Genomic DNA, 18,183 nt, shown 5'->3' with positions numbered 1-18,183 from the left:
CAGATTTTCTTAAGAGGCTTACTTTCCAGTCGCTGGATGCCAGTTTACATTAGAGTTCTTGTTTGTGAGGAGAGAAGTTCTGTCCTTTTTAGTTTCTCAGAGTGTTTTCTGAAGCACAGTATACACATGTACAGCCAGTTATTAATCTGGGACTTGATACCCTTATGTTGGGGAGAACAACTTCTCCAGACTACAGTTTTAAATTTAAAGGAAAAGGTAAAGGAAGGAAGGAAGGACACACAACTGAGTACAACATGAAACAAACCAGTACAAATTTGCAATTTAGCATCTTTGTCTGCTGAACTTATATGCCACTAAGACCTGATAAAGAGAATTATGTAAATTAGAAAATATCTTCTCAGACCTTGGCAATTTTCGGACATGAGTAAACCATATACTCAATAGGCTAATTAACTCCTGATTGATAGCCCCTGAAGGGCCATTGCAAAATCAAATATTTTCTACCTGTGTCTAGGAGTTCTCAAAAAGCAAGACAAAACAAAACACAAAACACTTCCCTAGGGCCTCCACCTGGTGACCTTTTATAAAACTTGCAAGACTGAAATTTGATGACTAGTAAAGAACCACTATTTCTTAACAGAACTATCTGGAAGGAAACTGAAACTCTGTTGTGTGTGTGAATTTAAGTGTGGGTCTGTTTGGAGCACCTCTAAAAACCAGAGGGCAACCTGTGGGAGCCAGTTCTCTTTCACTCTGGTAGCTCTAAGTATGGAATTGAGGCCCTCAGGCTTGAGCTCCAGATGCTTTTACCTGCAGAGCTATCATAACTGCTCTGTTTTGTTTCGAAAAAAATGATACAATTATATCAATTTCCCCTTCCCTCCCTTGCTGTCTTTCCAATTAAAAGGTTCTTTTCTATTTAATTTTTTTCACATATATAAACATATGGTCACATTTATATTTATAAATATATATTGTCTTAGTCACTGCTCTATTGCTTTGAAGAGACACCACGACCACATCATGGCAAGAAGCATGGCAGCACGCAAGTAGACAAGGTACTGGAGAAATATCTCAGAGTTCTACATCAGCATCTGCAGGCAGCAGGAAGACAAAGGGCCACTGGGCCTGGCTTGGTCCCTTGGAACCTCAAAACTCAATCCCAGGGATATACTTCCTCCAAGAAGACCACACCTCCTCCAACAAGGTCAAACTCCCTAATATGAGCCAGTATACAGAGTCCATTCTTATTCAAATACACACACACACACACACACACACACACACACACACACACACATACTTCTCACTATGTAATCCATGCTAGAATGAACCCTATAGGTGATTTATATATATTTCTACACTAGGACCAAAGCATAATTCTTTTTTTCTTTTTCTTCTTCTTCTTCTTCTTTTTTTTTTTTTTTGCCTTTGTCTTTTTCTTTCTTTCTTTTTTATTTAAATTTGAAACAAGGTTGTTTTGCATGTCAATTCCAGTTCCCTCACCTTCCCATCCTCCCCTATCACCCCCACCAAATCCTAGCCCATTTCCTTTCTGCATGATTCTTATTTATATTTGTAATCACGATATAATCTGAGAATTTAACAGAAAATGTCTGTCAAAATTTCTTTTTAAGAAACTTCTTTTACTATTTTCTTCTAAACTTTTAATTACAATTACATGAATACATGTTTGTTTTTGCACGTGTGTGTGTGTGTGTGTGTGTGTGTGTGCGCTTTTGGATGCATGTGGATGGACATTCACACCACAGTATGTTTGGAAGTCAGAAGACAACTGATAGTAGTGTTGCTTCTTTTTGTCTGTCACATGGGTTCTGGCAATCAAACTCTGGTCATTAGGCTTGGTGGCAAGTGCTTGGTGGCAAGTGCTTTTATTAGCTGTGCCATCTTGCCAGTCCTCTGCTTCACATTCTGTATTTTAAAGAAATCCCAAAGTCTGCCTTCAGATTCAGTCCCACACCATTCCCCCCCCCCTGCTGCTGCCCTGTTCCCCAACACCTGTCCCCTCTCCCTGCCCTGCCTGCCCACACCTCCCTCCTCTCCCTGTTGCTACCCTGATCTCCCACACCAGCTTCTTCTCCCTCTATTTCTGTCCCCACTCCCCTAGAAGTCTCAGCATTTTTTAAACTACTAAGTTTTTGTTTCCAATTTTGGTCAGTTTGTTCATTGCTTCATAAATGTAATATGTATTCAAGTACTTGAATTATTTTTATTGAGATGATTTGGTAAAATTCAGAAAAAATATTTTAATGCCCTTCAATGTTTTATACATAGACAATGTGACAAGTCACAAATATTGTTGTGCAGGAAAAAGCAGGATTCTGATTTTATTTCTTAATAGACACACGATTTTTGGTTGTTGCATTCCATCTCCCTGTCTTTCTAATAAGTATCTAACTGTTCTAAGAAACTATTTCTAAGCCTAATTTTGCTACCATTTGAAAGAATTAGGAGATAGGGTTTTGTTGAAGCAAGTGTGTCATTAAGGGTAGGCTTTGAGGTTTCGAAATGCCCACTCTAAGCCCAGACTCTCCATTCCTGTAGCCTGCAGATCTCTCAGCTACCTCTCCAGCACCATGTCTGCCTGCATGCTGCCAGGCTCTCTACCATAATGGCAATAGACTAAAACTCTGAAACCATAAGCAAGCGCCAATTAAATGTTTTCCTTTATAAGAGTTGCCATGGTCACATTGTCTCTTACCAATAGAACTAAGACATCTTGTAACGTGTATGGGTTTTTCTGCCTGCCGCCTCCCGGTCTTGTCCCGCCGCCATGCCGCCAAATAATACACAGAGACTCTGTATTTGATACAATACTGTTGGCCCGGTTACTTGTTTCTTATCGGCTAGCTCTGCCTTAATTATTAACCCATTTCTGCTGATCTATGTATTTCTCTTACCGGGGAGCCGGCGGCATACTGCTTTCTTCAGACTCTCCATCTTGACTCCTCCTTCCTACTTCCTATTTTCTCCTTGTCTCCTAGTCCCTCCTATCTTCCTTTCCTATTGGCCAACAGTGCTTTATTATTAACCAGTATGAGAAACATATACAGAATGACATCTCCCATCAACATCTCTTCTTTATTCCTTGGGTACTTGTATATATGCACATACCCAGAGAACACACACACACACACACACACACACACACACAAAGAGAGAGGGAGAGAGAGGGAGAGAGAGATAAAACATAAAATATATTTTTGAAAAAGACAACTCAATCAAAAAACTATTATGGATTGTTTCAATGTTAGTGCATAAATATTGGGGTAATTAAAAATTGTACTCTAACATTTTATATCACACTCACCTCTTTCTTCTCCCCACCCCTATCTTTTCTGCATTAGAAAATTATCTGTACCTTCTCTGTGACAAGAGTGGCTTTGAGAGTATCCATCCTTGTATCACTGTTTGACAACAAAGACCATGTTCATCAGGTTTCTTACCATTGCACATTCCTCTACAGTCACTAAAATCAAGCAGTAAGACTTTAATCATTAGAGAAAATGCAAATGTTTTCCTGGGACTTTCTGCATTTATATTAAAATGTCAGACCTCACTTTTGTGCTAGATACCACAGGAATGTATATGATAAGCCCCAACAGCAACAGCCTGCTCATGTGGTGGTGGCAAATGGAACCTATTAGAGAGTCACCAATGATTATTTAGAATCTTTCACCTAAGAGACCAAGTGCAGGCACAGAGGTAAAGGATGTTGGCAGCCTCACCTGTGATAAGCACATAAGCTCCTAGGGAGTGGGTGGGACACCAGTCAATAGCAGCTTGGTACGAAACATTCAGTATGATACGAAAATGTACAGTCCCGTTTGTATTTATACAGAAGTATCCATAGTCTGTGTATGTGCCCCAAGGATAAAATAAACAGTCACTTGAACCTGTGTTCTGGCTAAGCATTCTATATTCTCATCTGTATGCTCAAAATGTTCCCTTCTGACCAAGATATCCCTCTAATTGAAGTTATAAGCATTTCCTTCTCTTCATCCATGTCATTTGTACACCCTAGAAGGCATCTGACCTCACAAGCCCCTGTTTTCTAAATTTTATATTCTAGAAAAACAGTTTATTACCACTCTGTCCCTGTTCAGTAAACTCCAAGGACCAGTGCTATTATGTTTTAAATGGGGGCTTAGGGAACCCCACTAGCTTCTCTGCTGTGAATAGCTAGCTAGTCATTTGCACACTAACCCATGGAGCCACCCCTTCATGAAAAAGAATAATTGGCATCAATCACACTTACCTGAACACACAAAAGGTAGGTTACCCAGCCATAAGGAGCCCAATCACATAGATGCACTTTAAACAATGCAGTGCTTAGAATTTATGCAAATAAAGCCTAGGGGTAGTAGTGCTTCCACTCAGATCTTCTCTATCCCCTCAATAGAGTTAGCTGTGCACTCACAGCTAGATCAAATCAGCAGTTAGTTATAATGCAGGTACTATGCAGAAGTTGTTGAGAACATATATGAAACTCACTTCTCAAAAAGTAGAAAAATGTGGCTTCCAGGGAACGTATAACAACTGTGTCTCCCTGAACAGCCAAACGATTACTACAGTATGCAAAATCCATTGCAAAACTAATGATTGTCTTAAGGGGTGTGGAAAATGAAAGGGAGAACAACTACCATCACACAGATAGATGGATTCCAGTGTGAGTCAATGGGCACATACTTAAATATACACGCAGTTAAACAAAGAAGGGAACCCCAAAACAATGAGAAGGACAACAACGGAGATCATTGCTTAACCTGTTTTGTCAGAGCTGGTGGTCATGGTATTGGTAGTGATGGAAGTGAAGGTAGTCTTTGCGCTGTCCTTGGCAGTGACAGATTTCTGCTTATTTTTCATGGCTTCCAGGGCTTTGAGCTTCTTGGCATGCTTCGTGCCTTTGTAGTGGGCCGCAGCCTGGCTCTACAAAGGAGAACACAATGAACCATGCGATCAGGCTCATTTCTAAACTGGCATTCTCTGTATTACTGCAAATACAGACTCTTTCAATAACAGGTACCTTTCAAGCTAATGCTGGCCAGGGCTGTCTTAGAATGATGCGTAGAAAGCAAAGGGAACTGAATTGTAAGAGGCAGAAGGAATAAATATCCACTCGCTTCTGTTATGAAACTGAATATTAACACATCAACATTTTCTTTTTGGAGTATGTGGGTATAAGAATTTATACCTGCATTGCCTGTGTTCTGCCAGCAGAGATGCTGGGCTCCCAAGAAGAATTAACAAAGGCTCTAGCAGAACCTTTCTCACCTTCTCTGTTCATAAAATGTATTTCCTCTTACTGCAATGTGACTGATGGCCACTCACTGGGTTTACAAGAAAGAGTCACATAGTCGAGGATGTGTGTACTCAGGAGGCTGAACTTAAAACCTCAAAAGCAAACACAGGCCTGAAATCCAAAGGGGGAATGGAGAAGCAAGGGGATTTCCTGCTTCTTTCCTTTTGCTTCCTACCAGGGCCTCCTCAGAGAGTGCAAAATGATGTCTCCCTCTAGCATGATACCATGGTGAGGAGGCTCTGCGATTCTTAAACTCCTAATGTGATCAATGCAATTCTTTCACCTGTGGCTGCCGAGATTCCATTTTAAAGGCAATCTCTGTTTCTTAAGTCTGCTATTTATTATGTGGATGGGGCATTGGTTGAGGCATTGTCATTTACATGGCTGAGGCTAGTTTGGAACTTGAGACTTCCCTGCCTCTGCCTCCCCACTGCTGGGATTTATAGACATGCAGCATTCCCCTGGCATGTTTTCTTAAAACTGTTTTTAAGAAGTTTAAGAGGTACATTAATTGAAACAGAAAGTCACCTGTTATGAAATACTTATTTACTAATGTTCGGTGAGAATATTAAAGCCTTTGCCTGAATGGCACATGGGTGAACAAGGAGAGTATTAAATCCCAAAAGTTTGAAGGACAAAACATTTTATGTTTACTTTTTAAAAAACAAATCTCCTTGAAGGACTATTTCTTTTGGGTTACCCATTACTTTCCAATGCACATTCAAACTAAATTTCTCATTTTATTAGTAAAATAAGCAATGATTTCATCGTATCAACTAGAGCAAACAGAGTCATTCATTTTAATATATTTTAATAAATGAAAAAATCCACAATTTAATTTGCATCATTCTGAAAAGATGTTCCCAAAGGCCTAGGTACCTTTATTGAAAGAACACTGAATAAGGAAATTATATATTAGGAACATTTTTGAACAGACAGCACACTCATGCACCAGGTATACAATTCCAACAACACAGAACACTAGAAGACATAGTGTGATCCCAACAGGAAGTTCAAACATGCTGAAATTAACTGAGAAGTCAGTGACAGGTTGCATTGCCCTGATACTAAGGGGGAAAGCCATGCTGACAGAATACTTAGTTTTGCTTTTCTTGTCTACTTTTCAACTCACTGCATTGCACTGTAAGTGAAGCACAAACTACAATAGTTTATATTCACACAGGAACTGGATGTGTTCTCAGATCACTGTTGCACAATATCACTTAAAACAAAGTACTTCCCCCTGGTAATTGACAGGAATGTTTTTTATAATTCATATTTAAAAATTGAATTTTAATCAACAAGGCTACTATCTCCACTTATGTCTTCAAAATACACCTATGTTTCAAATGTTGAGACTAGTTCATTCTGCAGACCAGGGTGACTTTGGCCTCATACTTGTGTTATTCATGCTTTAGTCTTTAGTTACAGGTGTGTTGCAGCCATCATGCTTAGCTTAAAAATGAACATGTTAAAAGATCCTAGAAAAATACACATTTTCAGGGGGTTATAGGAGATTTTCCGTAATATAGCATACTCTAGGTGAATGTCTTCCCTTTTGAAATTAAGACCCTTATCCAAAAAAAAAATCCTATAACAGAATGAGCATAGTCCACAAAAAAATAAATGAATAAATAAAGCCTTTATTTTCACAGATGCAGAGGCCTGGGGTTCTCTGGTGACTCTAGAAGGGTTAGGATGGGAGCGCAGAATAAACAGGAGTTGGTAGGTTCTTGAATGGCACATCTGATATGTTGAGATTAAAAACATAACAATTAAAATGCATACCCACATTCATGTTCACCGAGTAGTAGCCTTGAAGGACCAGTAATCAGTCAGTCACTTTGGCTACAGATTACCTCTGCTTTTCTGACTAGGCAATTAAGGCTTGTCAAAATCAGAAAGAAAATGTCCGGTGGTAGAAAGGTGTAAAGTAATAATCTGGCATTCCAATATATGCCTACTGATCCTAATTGCTTTGTCTGCCTTGATTCAAGGGTGTGATAGTTTATGTGAAGGTTTGGAAATCTAACTAACTTGCCTTATGCTCAGGTCATGTGACTGACTGCAGAGGTGATTCAGCCATATCTCCCTATCTGTCGCTGTAGACAAAGCTGAAGCCTGAGTAGCAGTGCTTCTGAGAAATTTTCCAATGCATCACTTGGCAAAGACCTCATCTGCTTCTCTTTGGGGCAGAGAGATGCAAGTCAGTCTTGCTATACCCCAGCATACTCTGTTCCCTATGAGACTATTTTGGGTAGTAATTAGTCAGTTTCTGAATTATATCATTCAGAATCCTGAAGAGACAAGCAAATGCCCATTTTTAAATTCAAATGATGTCATCACCAAATCAGCAAGTATGCTTATAATTGGGATGACTTCAGGATTCTGTACTTCATTCCCAAACAGAATCATATGCACAGAAGCCATTGTAGCAGAAGTGTGTGGTAACAGCTGCCTTTAAAAGATGTGAAATATGAGACCATGGTGTCACAGGAATCATTGCATGGATTTGAATTTTGAGCTGGCATATAATATCAAAGAGCTTAACAGGCGTCATTCCAGAGGCATGTCCTGCATAGCAGGATGATGCCATTCCAAGTGTTGCCTCCACACCCTGTTTCTCAGTGTTATCACAAATTTCCTCACCTTCAGATTTTATCATGCATATTTTAGCCTGGGCAAACCTCAGCTTCCAGAGTGGCTACCATTAATTGGTAAGGGGCTAACACTTGAGAGGGGAGTTGTTTATTAAAACATAAAGTAGCAGTTTACTGATGTAGACAAGAATCATCTGCATCCCTAGCATCCTGAGAGATTTTATAAAGTATGGCATGTTATACTTCTACAGACAGTTCTTTATAAATTCATGTTTTGTGCAACTTTTACTTGGTATGCTTCTAAAAAGTTAATTTTTTTTTTTTAATGTAACCATGTGTACCTGGTTAGCACAAACAGCCAATGTTTAGGGCTCATCTGGCCTTAGTTTATGATATCATGAATTTGCATACTCTTTAGTCCTAGTAAGGAATTGGAAAAGTGCACACTTTCAGTGTCCATTCTAGGCTTCTTCAATCAGAAGCTACACAGAGAGAAGGCTATTATACAGGTTATCAGATATTTAAAAGCCTGGTGGTCACTGAGGATGGGCACCTCTCTCATAATCAACACCTTGTAAGACAAGGAACTGAAACAGACCTGTGGGCTGCTGCAAAGAATGAAGCCTAAGTCCACCTCTTGCTCTGGGTGGGAACATGATCTTCTGAACTGCCCAGAAGATCATAAGATTACTGCCCAGTGAATGCTTTCTGGAAAAGGACAATGACATACCATTGGATTCTCTAAAGAGTCTGTTTATTACCTAAACAATAAGCACCCCTCAGAGAAGCTGGGCATTCAGGAAACAGAAAGCCTAGCTGGATGAACATGTGGATTATCATAGTGGTGCTCTTGTCTCCTCCCAGCTGTGAGACTGTTCTGTGTGATGGCCCCTACCCTTCAGAGTGCCCACTGTTATTCTCACTGAACCCCTCTGGTATACACAGCTCTCCATGTTGCATCTGAACTTATTCAACAGTTGAGGATGGAGACGTGGCTGATAAGATAAGAACACTTGCTGCTCTTGCAGAGTACCTAGGTTGGGTTCCCACTCCAGGCTGTTCACAATTGCTGGTAACCCTAGTTCCAGGGGATCTAAAATTCTGACATCCTCTTTTGCCTTTTTTAGGCACTTGCACACATGTGGTATGTGGAGTGCACATAGAAGTCACACACACACACACACATTCACGCACACACACATGCACACATAAATAAAATTTGAAATTGTTCAACAGCAACAGAGAACAATGGGACCTGAGAGCAGAAGGGATGCCAGGATATGATCCTGTTAACAGGGACTAAGTTTTGACCGTAGCATAAGTGTTTTGAGTAATTCTCATTCATACTAACATCTTTGAGCTGCTCATCTGAGTAATTTTTTATAGGAATTCACTCTTGCCAAAGTACCTGCTGGGGTGCAGAAATGAACACTCCAACAATGGTGCTTTGGCTTTTTCCTCTTTCCTCTCCATCTGCTTACAGTACAGGGATGGGCTTGCTCTTAGTTTCTGATATTTGACTTACGCATTCTTACAGTGAAGTGCTAGTCACACAGACCTTTCCCATCCCCTATCCTCCCTCCCTCCCTCTTACAAAGGAGACTGAAGGTTATCTACACCTGCCTCATCCAGAAAGGTTTTTACCTATGATCTGCTTGAGAGTTTAGGATGATAAATTACCTGAGAAATAAGACAGCTTTCTGTTTTCCCTCTATTCTATTTCCTTACCATCCAGTAACTCATCGCCACCATTTCCCTAAACCCAAACTCCTGTTCACTTCAAAATCTTAGATCCATAGCTTAGGAAGCTATCCACATTGCAGCTACCAACAACCTAGAGCCTTACTCCAGCCTGTCCATGATAACTATTCCACAGACTTAAATTAGCAAAATCTTCAAAGGTCCACATCTCCAAAGTATGAATTTTTAATTGCCAATGAAAAAATAATTTGAAGATTAAATAGTTCTACCCATAAATACTTGCAGTGTATGGGGTTGGCAAGCACAGGAAACAGCTTAGTATTCTTGGAATACCCTAGTATGGGGTTAGGGATACAGGCCTCTTGTGATGTACTTAGCAGCATAGTTTTTTCACTTGTATGGACTGACTATGTGCATGAGTCACTCTCCAAACACTGTATCTAGCAACTTCAGATCCTTACTGAACTTGTTTTGGAGACATGTTCAATGAGATAACACTGTATCCACTAATAACGTTTTAGTGAAAATTTCCTATATACTTATTATGCCTATTCACAGGTGGGCATGCATGTCATCAAAATTGGATGCATTATGGGAAGAGGCATACACAGTAGTAGGAACAATGTGTGTATGACTGTCATGTATGACTAGTTCTCTATTTTGACTACCATGTCCCTTGGTAACTGACTCATCCTTCTTGGATCCCATAAGATGAAGTGAAGATCTGAGCAGTAATCAGAGCCCTTAGGGATCCTCACTTATGTAGTCACCCCCATCACCTGCACTGTCATTTTGCTTCAAATAATGTTTGTCTTGCTTGCTTCTTCTGCAAATGTGTGTGAGTCTGGTTTTGAGTCCTTTTGGAAAGAGTTCAAGAACTTGGAATCACTAGACACAGGCTCAGACCACTGTGCATAACAGTGTGAATCACCAGTGAACCATTATCAAAGATGTATTTCCTTCCTAGTTGGGTCCTGGGGCACATGGATTGTAATCTCAGATGCTCAGGAGTTCCAGGCAGTGGAATCCAAAATGTCAGTCCTGTCCGAATAGAGCTCAAGACCAGCTTAGGGAACATAATGAGATTCTATCTAAAAAGTAAAAAGATGGCTGATGATACAGCTCAGTGTTAGATTGCTCACTGAGCATGTACAAAGCTGTAAGTTCAAGTTATAGCAGTGTCAAAAAAACAGAAATGAAAACAAACAAACAAAGGAAATATACCTGCCCCAAATCCCAGCATTTGGGAGGCAGAGGCAGGAGTATTAGGAATTCAAAGATAGCATGGGACACATGTGACTGGTTTTAAAAAAATAAAAATAAATACATTCTGAAGTCATGTCATAAGGCCCATGTCTATGAATGTGTATGTATATATGTTAGTTATATCTGTGTCATCAATACCTACCTATAGCTATATATCTAGAAATTTGTATCTAGGAGAGATGAACTAAAAATACCCAATTAACTTGGAAAACTTTCATTCTAGTCAAGTCTGTTCTAACCCTCTAGCTGATATCATCTCAGTTTCTTCTTTTTCTGATGTTACCTTTTCTGTCTCAGGTAATTACTGTTGTAGAGTGAACTCTGACACCATTACTTTTACCTATTACAGGTATTCTACTGCCCAAGTTGTGACAGCTAGAGGAACATGATTTTAATAATAAATAATAATTACATTGAGTAATTGAGTACAATGATGATGATGATGAATAGTAAACCAAAATAAGCCCTGTGCCAAAACTTTTGGAACTTCATTATAGCAAAGTAGTGTCTAATTCTATTTTACCTGCAGGAAATTGACTTAGAGTTAGCCATGTCTACACTCTTTAATTATGCACTTCTTTCTCTTATTAAGGGAGTTGTTGGGTAGCAAATCACTCTGAAAACTCTGGGCAGTATTTTCTTGGCCGATTTATTTCATGAAATATTGAAGAAAATTTAAATATAGAATAATGTAGCATTCTAGCTTTTTCTTACACCTATGCACATCAATTCTCAGGGAATTGCAACAGGGAAAAGGATACAAGGTTGATATTTTTAGTCCTTAGTGATATCCCATATAGAATCTTTAATGGTTTGTATCTTCTGACTGTAAAGTTAAGAATTCAAGTAGCAGACTCCACTAATAATGATTATTTACAAGTGGTATGTACCAATGTACAAAACCACACATGGTGATTCACTTAAGTAGGTTGATGAATTCACATGATAGGAATTTCCATTCTGTTGTGCATTCCAGTACAGAAACAAATAGTAACAACTCTGGAAACAGGAAATAAAGATAACTTCATAAGTGATTGTCATACACTACCATTATTCAAGGGTGGGGGACATCTAAATAAATCTATAGGAACGGGCTATGTCTTATTTTCCCAGATATATAAGAAACTTTTATAAACAAAGAAAATACTTTGTTGGGCTTTGCCACATATCTGGAAAACGTCTGCTGGGATGAATTAATGTGTCTTACAAATCTCATTATTTCAATGCATGAAACAGTTACTATTCCATGTTTCTACATTATACAATACAGTACCTGTTTGAGTGAAAGAAGCTGAATGTAGAATCATTTCCTGATTTCTGCTATGGAGAAAACCATAGCATCTGTGCACATAGACCTCACATTTCTGCATCCTTGAGAATTAATGCTGGAGAGCTGACTAGGGGCAGGGAATAATGGTGGTATTTAGATGCTGGTACTCAAGGTCATATCTGGTTTGAAGCGACATCCCCTCTGGCTACATTTTCTTATCTGCTTTGGGTTGTGGCCAGATGTCTCTAGTGAGAATTAACTCTAGAGCTCCAATTATAAATGATTCAGGTTTGTGAAGAATGGAGAAAATTCAGAGAAACCACATTGTCTAACTATTCAGTGTACAGCATGCTTGCTCAGTACTTTCCTCATAATGTGCATGTCACATTCTATCTCTAAGGTCTGGAGACAAACTAGAGATTGTGAATCTAATTATGTCCTAGGGTCAAGTTGTCATAGGTGTTTGTCCTCTGGAATGACACAAATATACTACCTAACTAGTGTGTGACTTTGTTCAGTAACCCACACCTACCCTAGTTACAAGGTCTGTCTCCAACAAGGAAAAAAATCACCCTACATACAGAAAATGAGCAGCAGCCCTTCCTTTTCATCCTGTAAAGGAAAATCCCACAAGAAGAAATCTTTTTCAGGCTCTTCTGACTAGTTTATTCTTGCCTAGAATACATTTATTGCCTAGTGCCATGGCACCTGCTCTAGTATTAGGTGTGTATCCATTACATCCCTATGTCATTACTACAGAGGGTTAAGTGTCAGCTCCAGCTATAGTCACAATCCCACTACAGAAAGTCAACCTCAAAATACTCCTCATTCTGTCCTTAGAATTCGCTATCCATCTCTAAACACTTGCCTATTAAATGCATGTTGAATTAATTTCTCATTTTGATTTTTAAATGGAAATATGCATATGGTGTCTCGGCGGATTTTGTGTGTGCACAGGGTTCAACTTAATTCTCTGCTGTTGGTTGGCACTTCGCCCTGTCTGCTGAACACACTTCAAGGGAATTTTATGGCACTTAGCGCAGGCAAAGCATCTGGCACAAACACAACTATTATTTTTTTTTCTCTGGGAGGAAGCTTATCATGAACCACAAATTGTACTATTTATGAGCACTCTCGTTGCATAGAATGTAGCCAAGGGATAATTTGGAGATGGTTTGCTTTTAAAAATTTTTAGTGAATAAGTTTTTTTTTTTTTTTCTGGAAATGCACTGGATAATTGCAATGATGACTTTACATTTTAAAGGTTATCAGAAACACCAAATTCTCTCAAATACTTTTAATATAGAATGTTTCATACCCAAAACTATGGAGAAATTATGACATCAACAATTGGCTTTCTTCCCTGTACATCCTTGTTGTAAGGTATCTCTCATATTTCCTGAAGAGAATCCCCTAGAGGAGACATCTGTCAGCACCTCATCAGTCAGGCAAGGCTTTGTCTCACCATGCTGTAGGATTCCTAATCTGAAATAAATGAATCTAAGTGTTACTTCTTAAATTACTTTTATTTCTTAATTGTGTGTATCCATGTGTGTCTGTGTGGGGTATGTGAATGTGAGTGAAATTGCCCATGGATGCTGGAAGGAACCACCAAATTCCCTGGAGCTGGAGTTACAGCTGGTAATCAAATTGGGCCTCTTAGAAGAGCAGAAAGTTAGGGGAAGCCAGGAGTCTTAATGACTGAGCCATCTCTCTAGAATAGTGGTTCTCAACCTTCCTAAACCTGTGACCCTTTAATACAGTCCCTCATGTTGTGCTGACCTGGACCATTAAATTATTTTGTTGCTACTTCAAAACTGTCACTTTGCTCATGTTGAGAATCACAATGTAAATATCTGATCTGCAACCTCAATGGGATCATGACCCACATGTTGAAAACCACTTTGAGTCTAAGCCTTCCAATTGTTCTTGAAGAGATCTTGTCCCACACACCATCCTCAGAAGTGTGTGATTATCTGTAAGATCTATGGGGCCTTCAGAATGATAATCTGTATGTCATCCATGTTTTGTTGAAGGTGAACATCATGTGGGGCTCTGGAGCATTTTGGTATTTTATGGAAAGATGATATGTTGCTATCATAGATAACCCCCAAACCCTACATTGCTGTGGGTGGAGTTCACACATACTCAATTTTTTCTAGCAGTTCATTTATTTACAAAGGACTCACTGAACAGTTACTGTGGACCAGACATAATTATAGTATGTGGTCTGGAGATTACAGATGAAGTCTAGGCTGGTGCTAAATTGGGGGATTAATCAGCAACAGATGGTAACTGAAGTCCCTGAGAAATGCCATTTGTAAGACAAATTAAAGATATTTTTCTGTTTAAACATTGAAACCAATCCCGGTCAGCTGCAACATTAAAATGGATGAACTCAGACTCCAGCTGACAGTTATGTGGCTACATATTTACAAATCTTTCAGTGAGCTAAAGCATACTTCAGCACTTAGCTGCTTTTACAAAAGTCTTTTCATAGAGGGCAAGTGCTTTCGCCCTTGATCTTTACATGTCAACCCTAGTAAATCCTCCTCTTTTCAGCGTAACACCACAGTAAGTTAACTAGGGGAAAAAACGCATTTGTTCTTGCTGAGTAGAATGCCGTGGCTTAGCATTTGGTCTTTGGAGGCCAATTTCAAACTATTAAACTTCCATCATTAGAACCGTGAAATGAATTGGGCAAAGTCCAGCTATAGGAGACTGCAAGGAGGTATCCTCAAAACCAGGCAGTAAGGCTGTTCTCTCAGAGTTAAAATTGCACCAGATGAAATTAGCCTTTTGAAGAAACCTTATTAAAGGGCAGGCCAAATGCAGGAAGGCACACTAGGAGCACTAATCAAGGGCTGACTGAATGCAGGATGGGCGATGACTTAATGAATATTATTAACATGTCTGAAATAAGGTTGTGCTTGCTGAATAGATCTCACCCTGACATCCAGAGGAGGAAATTTAAAGATATGTGGGGCCTTTTCTTCCCCCTTAACAAATACAGGAAGAGAAGCTACCATCTGATGTTTGCATATGGCTTCTGCTTCTGTTTCTTCTCACTCAAAGGGCAAGGAGCTAGTTGGTAAAGAACAGCTTTTAAACGTTTGTATAGATAGAAGTTTTAAAATTCTTGTTGGGGTGAAACTCTTGGAAAGCTTATGTTCCTGTGATATGAGTCAAAGCCAGCACAATTGTCATGACAGGAGATACTAATAAGAGAAGCATAGTGATTGCTTTAATCAAAATTTAGCATGTTATGAGATGCTACTCAATGACTTTGGCAAAACACCATTGTGGAGATCTGATGAAGAGGGAAGTCAGATGGCTGCCTCACTACACAAAAAGGCTGAACTCATGAGAAGAGGCTGTGTGAGCAAGCAGGAAGGTCTTTCTGCTTAGATGTCTTTTAGCCTCTCCATGTAGCAGTTCTTTCTCCCAGGAATGATCAGAACTCAGATGCACGCAATCAGAGTTTCATGATCTATTGTCAGAAAAGGCCCCTTGGGAATTGCCTCATGACCAACTCTGACCCAGAGAAACTAAAAGAATACTGGAATAATTCTAGATTTGTATGACTGCTTTTGGTAAAGAAGGATTCTGGTTTCTATGAGTAATTCTAGTTTCAGAGGCTTTCTTTGAAGAAAAGAAGTTCTAAAGTCAATGGCCTGCATTTAAGGAAGAAAAACAAGGAAAAAGCTGGGGAAGTGGTTGCATGTGAGCTTCTTCCCTTCAACTGAAAGTTGTCAGCACACCATGGACCATGTTTGTTTATTTGTTTGTTTGCTTGCTTGATTGTTTATTTCAGTGTTGGGGTTTGAAGCTAGGTTCTTGCATGTGCTAGGCTAGGGCTCTACCATGGAACTAACTCCTGTGCCCAAGGCATCATATTCTAAGGCATCCCCTCCTGGACCCCAGGAATAGTGGTAATTACAACACTTAAGCATCCTCATTCCAGAAATTAAAGAATAAGACCCAAACTGCAGCTTCCTGCAAATCCTAAAATTTAAGGATTTTGCTCTATCTGTTTTTCCTGTTTTAAAAGGTTAGTTTTCAGTTTCTTAATTACTCTGTTAAAGATGTTAAAGATGTATTCAGTGCTCTGGGGCAGGGAACCATACCAGGACTCTGTTTATTGGGTTCCAGTAGTATATGAAATTAGTACTGAAAAGTAAATCACAAAAAAATGTTTTCTCTAAAATGAATTAATAAATTATGATTTTGTGAATATTAAAAAAGCAACATATGACTGATTATAATATTTAGCAAGTCTCTAAGTTGTTTGAGTTCATCAGGGTCAAAGTATGTTTCACAATTAATATTCTTTATATTTTTATGACATTAAATACAGGAGCTTTCTCAGCCATGCTTGTTAATATTACCACTTCTACTGTTTAAACCAGCGAATGATTTTCCCCCTTAGGCACATATTAACAATTTACTTTTTGCAGACAGTACACAAATATGATTAGCTTTGCAAATTGCTCTTTATTCTGTTACTGGTAAGTAATTTTTATATTATAGCACTATAAACAGCTGCTATTTCAACTACATACCCAGCTGTAATGAGCTAATTTAATGTGTTAAAACAACAAAAGAACTTCAGGAATGATTCGATGAGTCAAGCCACGGGGAAGCTAAGAGCAACATTGAACATAAAGTTTATGAAAGTATTCTAAGATTCTGTTATCACTAAAGAATCATAGAGCCCATCCCTGTTCTTTGAAATTCACCAATAGCTGTGTAGCCACCTCAGAGCTGGTACTTTAAACTTCTAAGCAAAAAGTTCCATAGATGCTGTTCTTACTCTCCCATTTCCTCAAGCTAAGATGTCTGTCACTGTTCAAAGTTAAGGACATGATTTATTTGTTTTTATATTCTTTAATTTGCATAGTTTTGTACTCTACACATTGCTAGTCTGGGGCATCCCAACATGGAAACAAACCATTGTAGAAGCAGAGAAGGGAAAGGAGATACACAAATGTAGCCTTGGATACAGGACATACACCTGAAGAATGGGGCATGGTAGAAGCCAAGAAAGAAAAGAAGCCCCAGAAGAAGGATGAAGCACAGCCATTATGCCACACAAACAAAGGAAGGGCATAAGAAGAATCGTCACATCCAGAGAAATTCATGATTCCTGAGACTCTGAGTCAGGATAAGGAAGTCTAATGCTAATGAATTCCCTTGAAAAAGGGGTTTGGGAAAGCTAAGCAATGAAAGAGGTTTCCAAGTATTTGGTCACTGACTTGCTAAGTGAAGTGACCTCCTGGATCAAGCACTCTGTCTTTAATTTCCCTGCTGAGCTAAGCATTATTATTTAATTCTACATAAATACACACACACACACACACACACACACACACACACACACACACACACACACACAATTTAAATACATATTTGAATTGTAAGCATTAAGAAACAGATCTGTTTTTTATTTTATCATCTGTGATTGCACAAACATTAAATTGTATTTTTAGTAATATTACTCAATATTTTAACTCCTTTCTTAAAGTCTGTAGCATAAGAAACCTTAAAAGTCCAAATAATGAAAACAAATAATAAAATACAAGCTAATTATCCAGTGGGAACTCTGATTGCCAGAAAAGTGTGTTTCTACGAGAAGACATTTAATGGGCATTGAATATCTTTTTGGAGTGATAATTTTATAGTATGATACACAAAGTAAACCATATAAGTTATTTTGTTCACTTATTAATATATTTCTACAAAGTTTCCCCATTTGTACAAGATTTCTTTTCCATTTCCTTATGATGCCCGCATTGGCTAAAGTAGCTGTACCTTGGCTACAAAATAAAGACAGTACTTTATTCAAATATCCATAATAAAATTTTTAACATCAAGAAGTGAATTTCTTCAGTATCTACATTTCAAAGACTACTGAAAACGTATCATCAGTATGAATTGGCATACTGATTTGTCAGTTACTTCAAAACGCAATGTGTTTGTTGTTGTCGTTGTTGTGTTTTGTTTTGTTTTGTCTTGTCTTTGCAACACATGGTCTCACTCTGTAGCCCTGGCTGTCTTGGAAC

At 38.8% G+C, this 18,183-nt stretch overlaps 1 protein-coding gene across 3 annotated transcripts in view; it reads right to left on the bottom strand.

Moving 5' to 3' along the window:
• Znf385d (zinc finger protein 385D) overlaps window positions 1-18,183 on the bottom strand; it is a 653,823-nt gene that overhangs the window by 82,841 nt on the left and 552,799 nt on the right. For all 3 annotated transcript variants that reach the window (XM_051206780.1, XM_051206781.1, XM_051206782.1), the window contains exon 4: window positions 4,749-4,911. In XM_051206780.1, the coding sequence (XP_051062737.1) occupies window positions 4,749-4,911 (163 nt within the window). The remainder of the gene's footprint in view (window positions 1-4,748; window positions 4,912-18,183) is intronic.

The sequence above is a fragment of the Phodopus roborovskii genome, unplaced genomic scaffold (genome assembly GCF_943737965.1).
Source record: "Phodopus roborovskii unplaced genomic scaffold, PHOROB, whole genome shotgun sequence".
NCBI lineage: Eukaryota > Metazoa > Chordata > Mammalia > Rodentia > Cricetidae > Phodopus > Phodopus roborovskii.
Note: the sequence above shows the minus strand (reverse complement) of the source record. Positions and strands in the feature narration are given on the sequence as shown.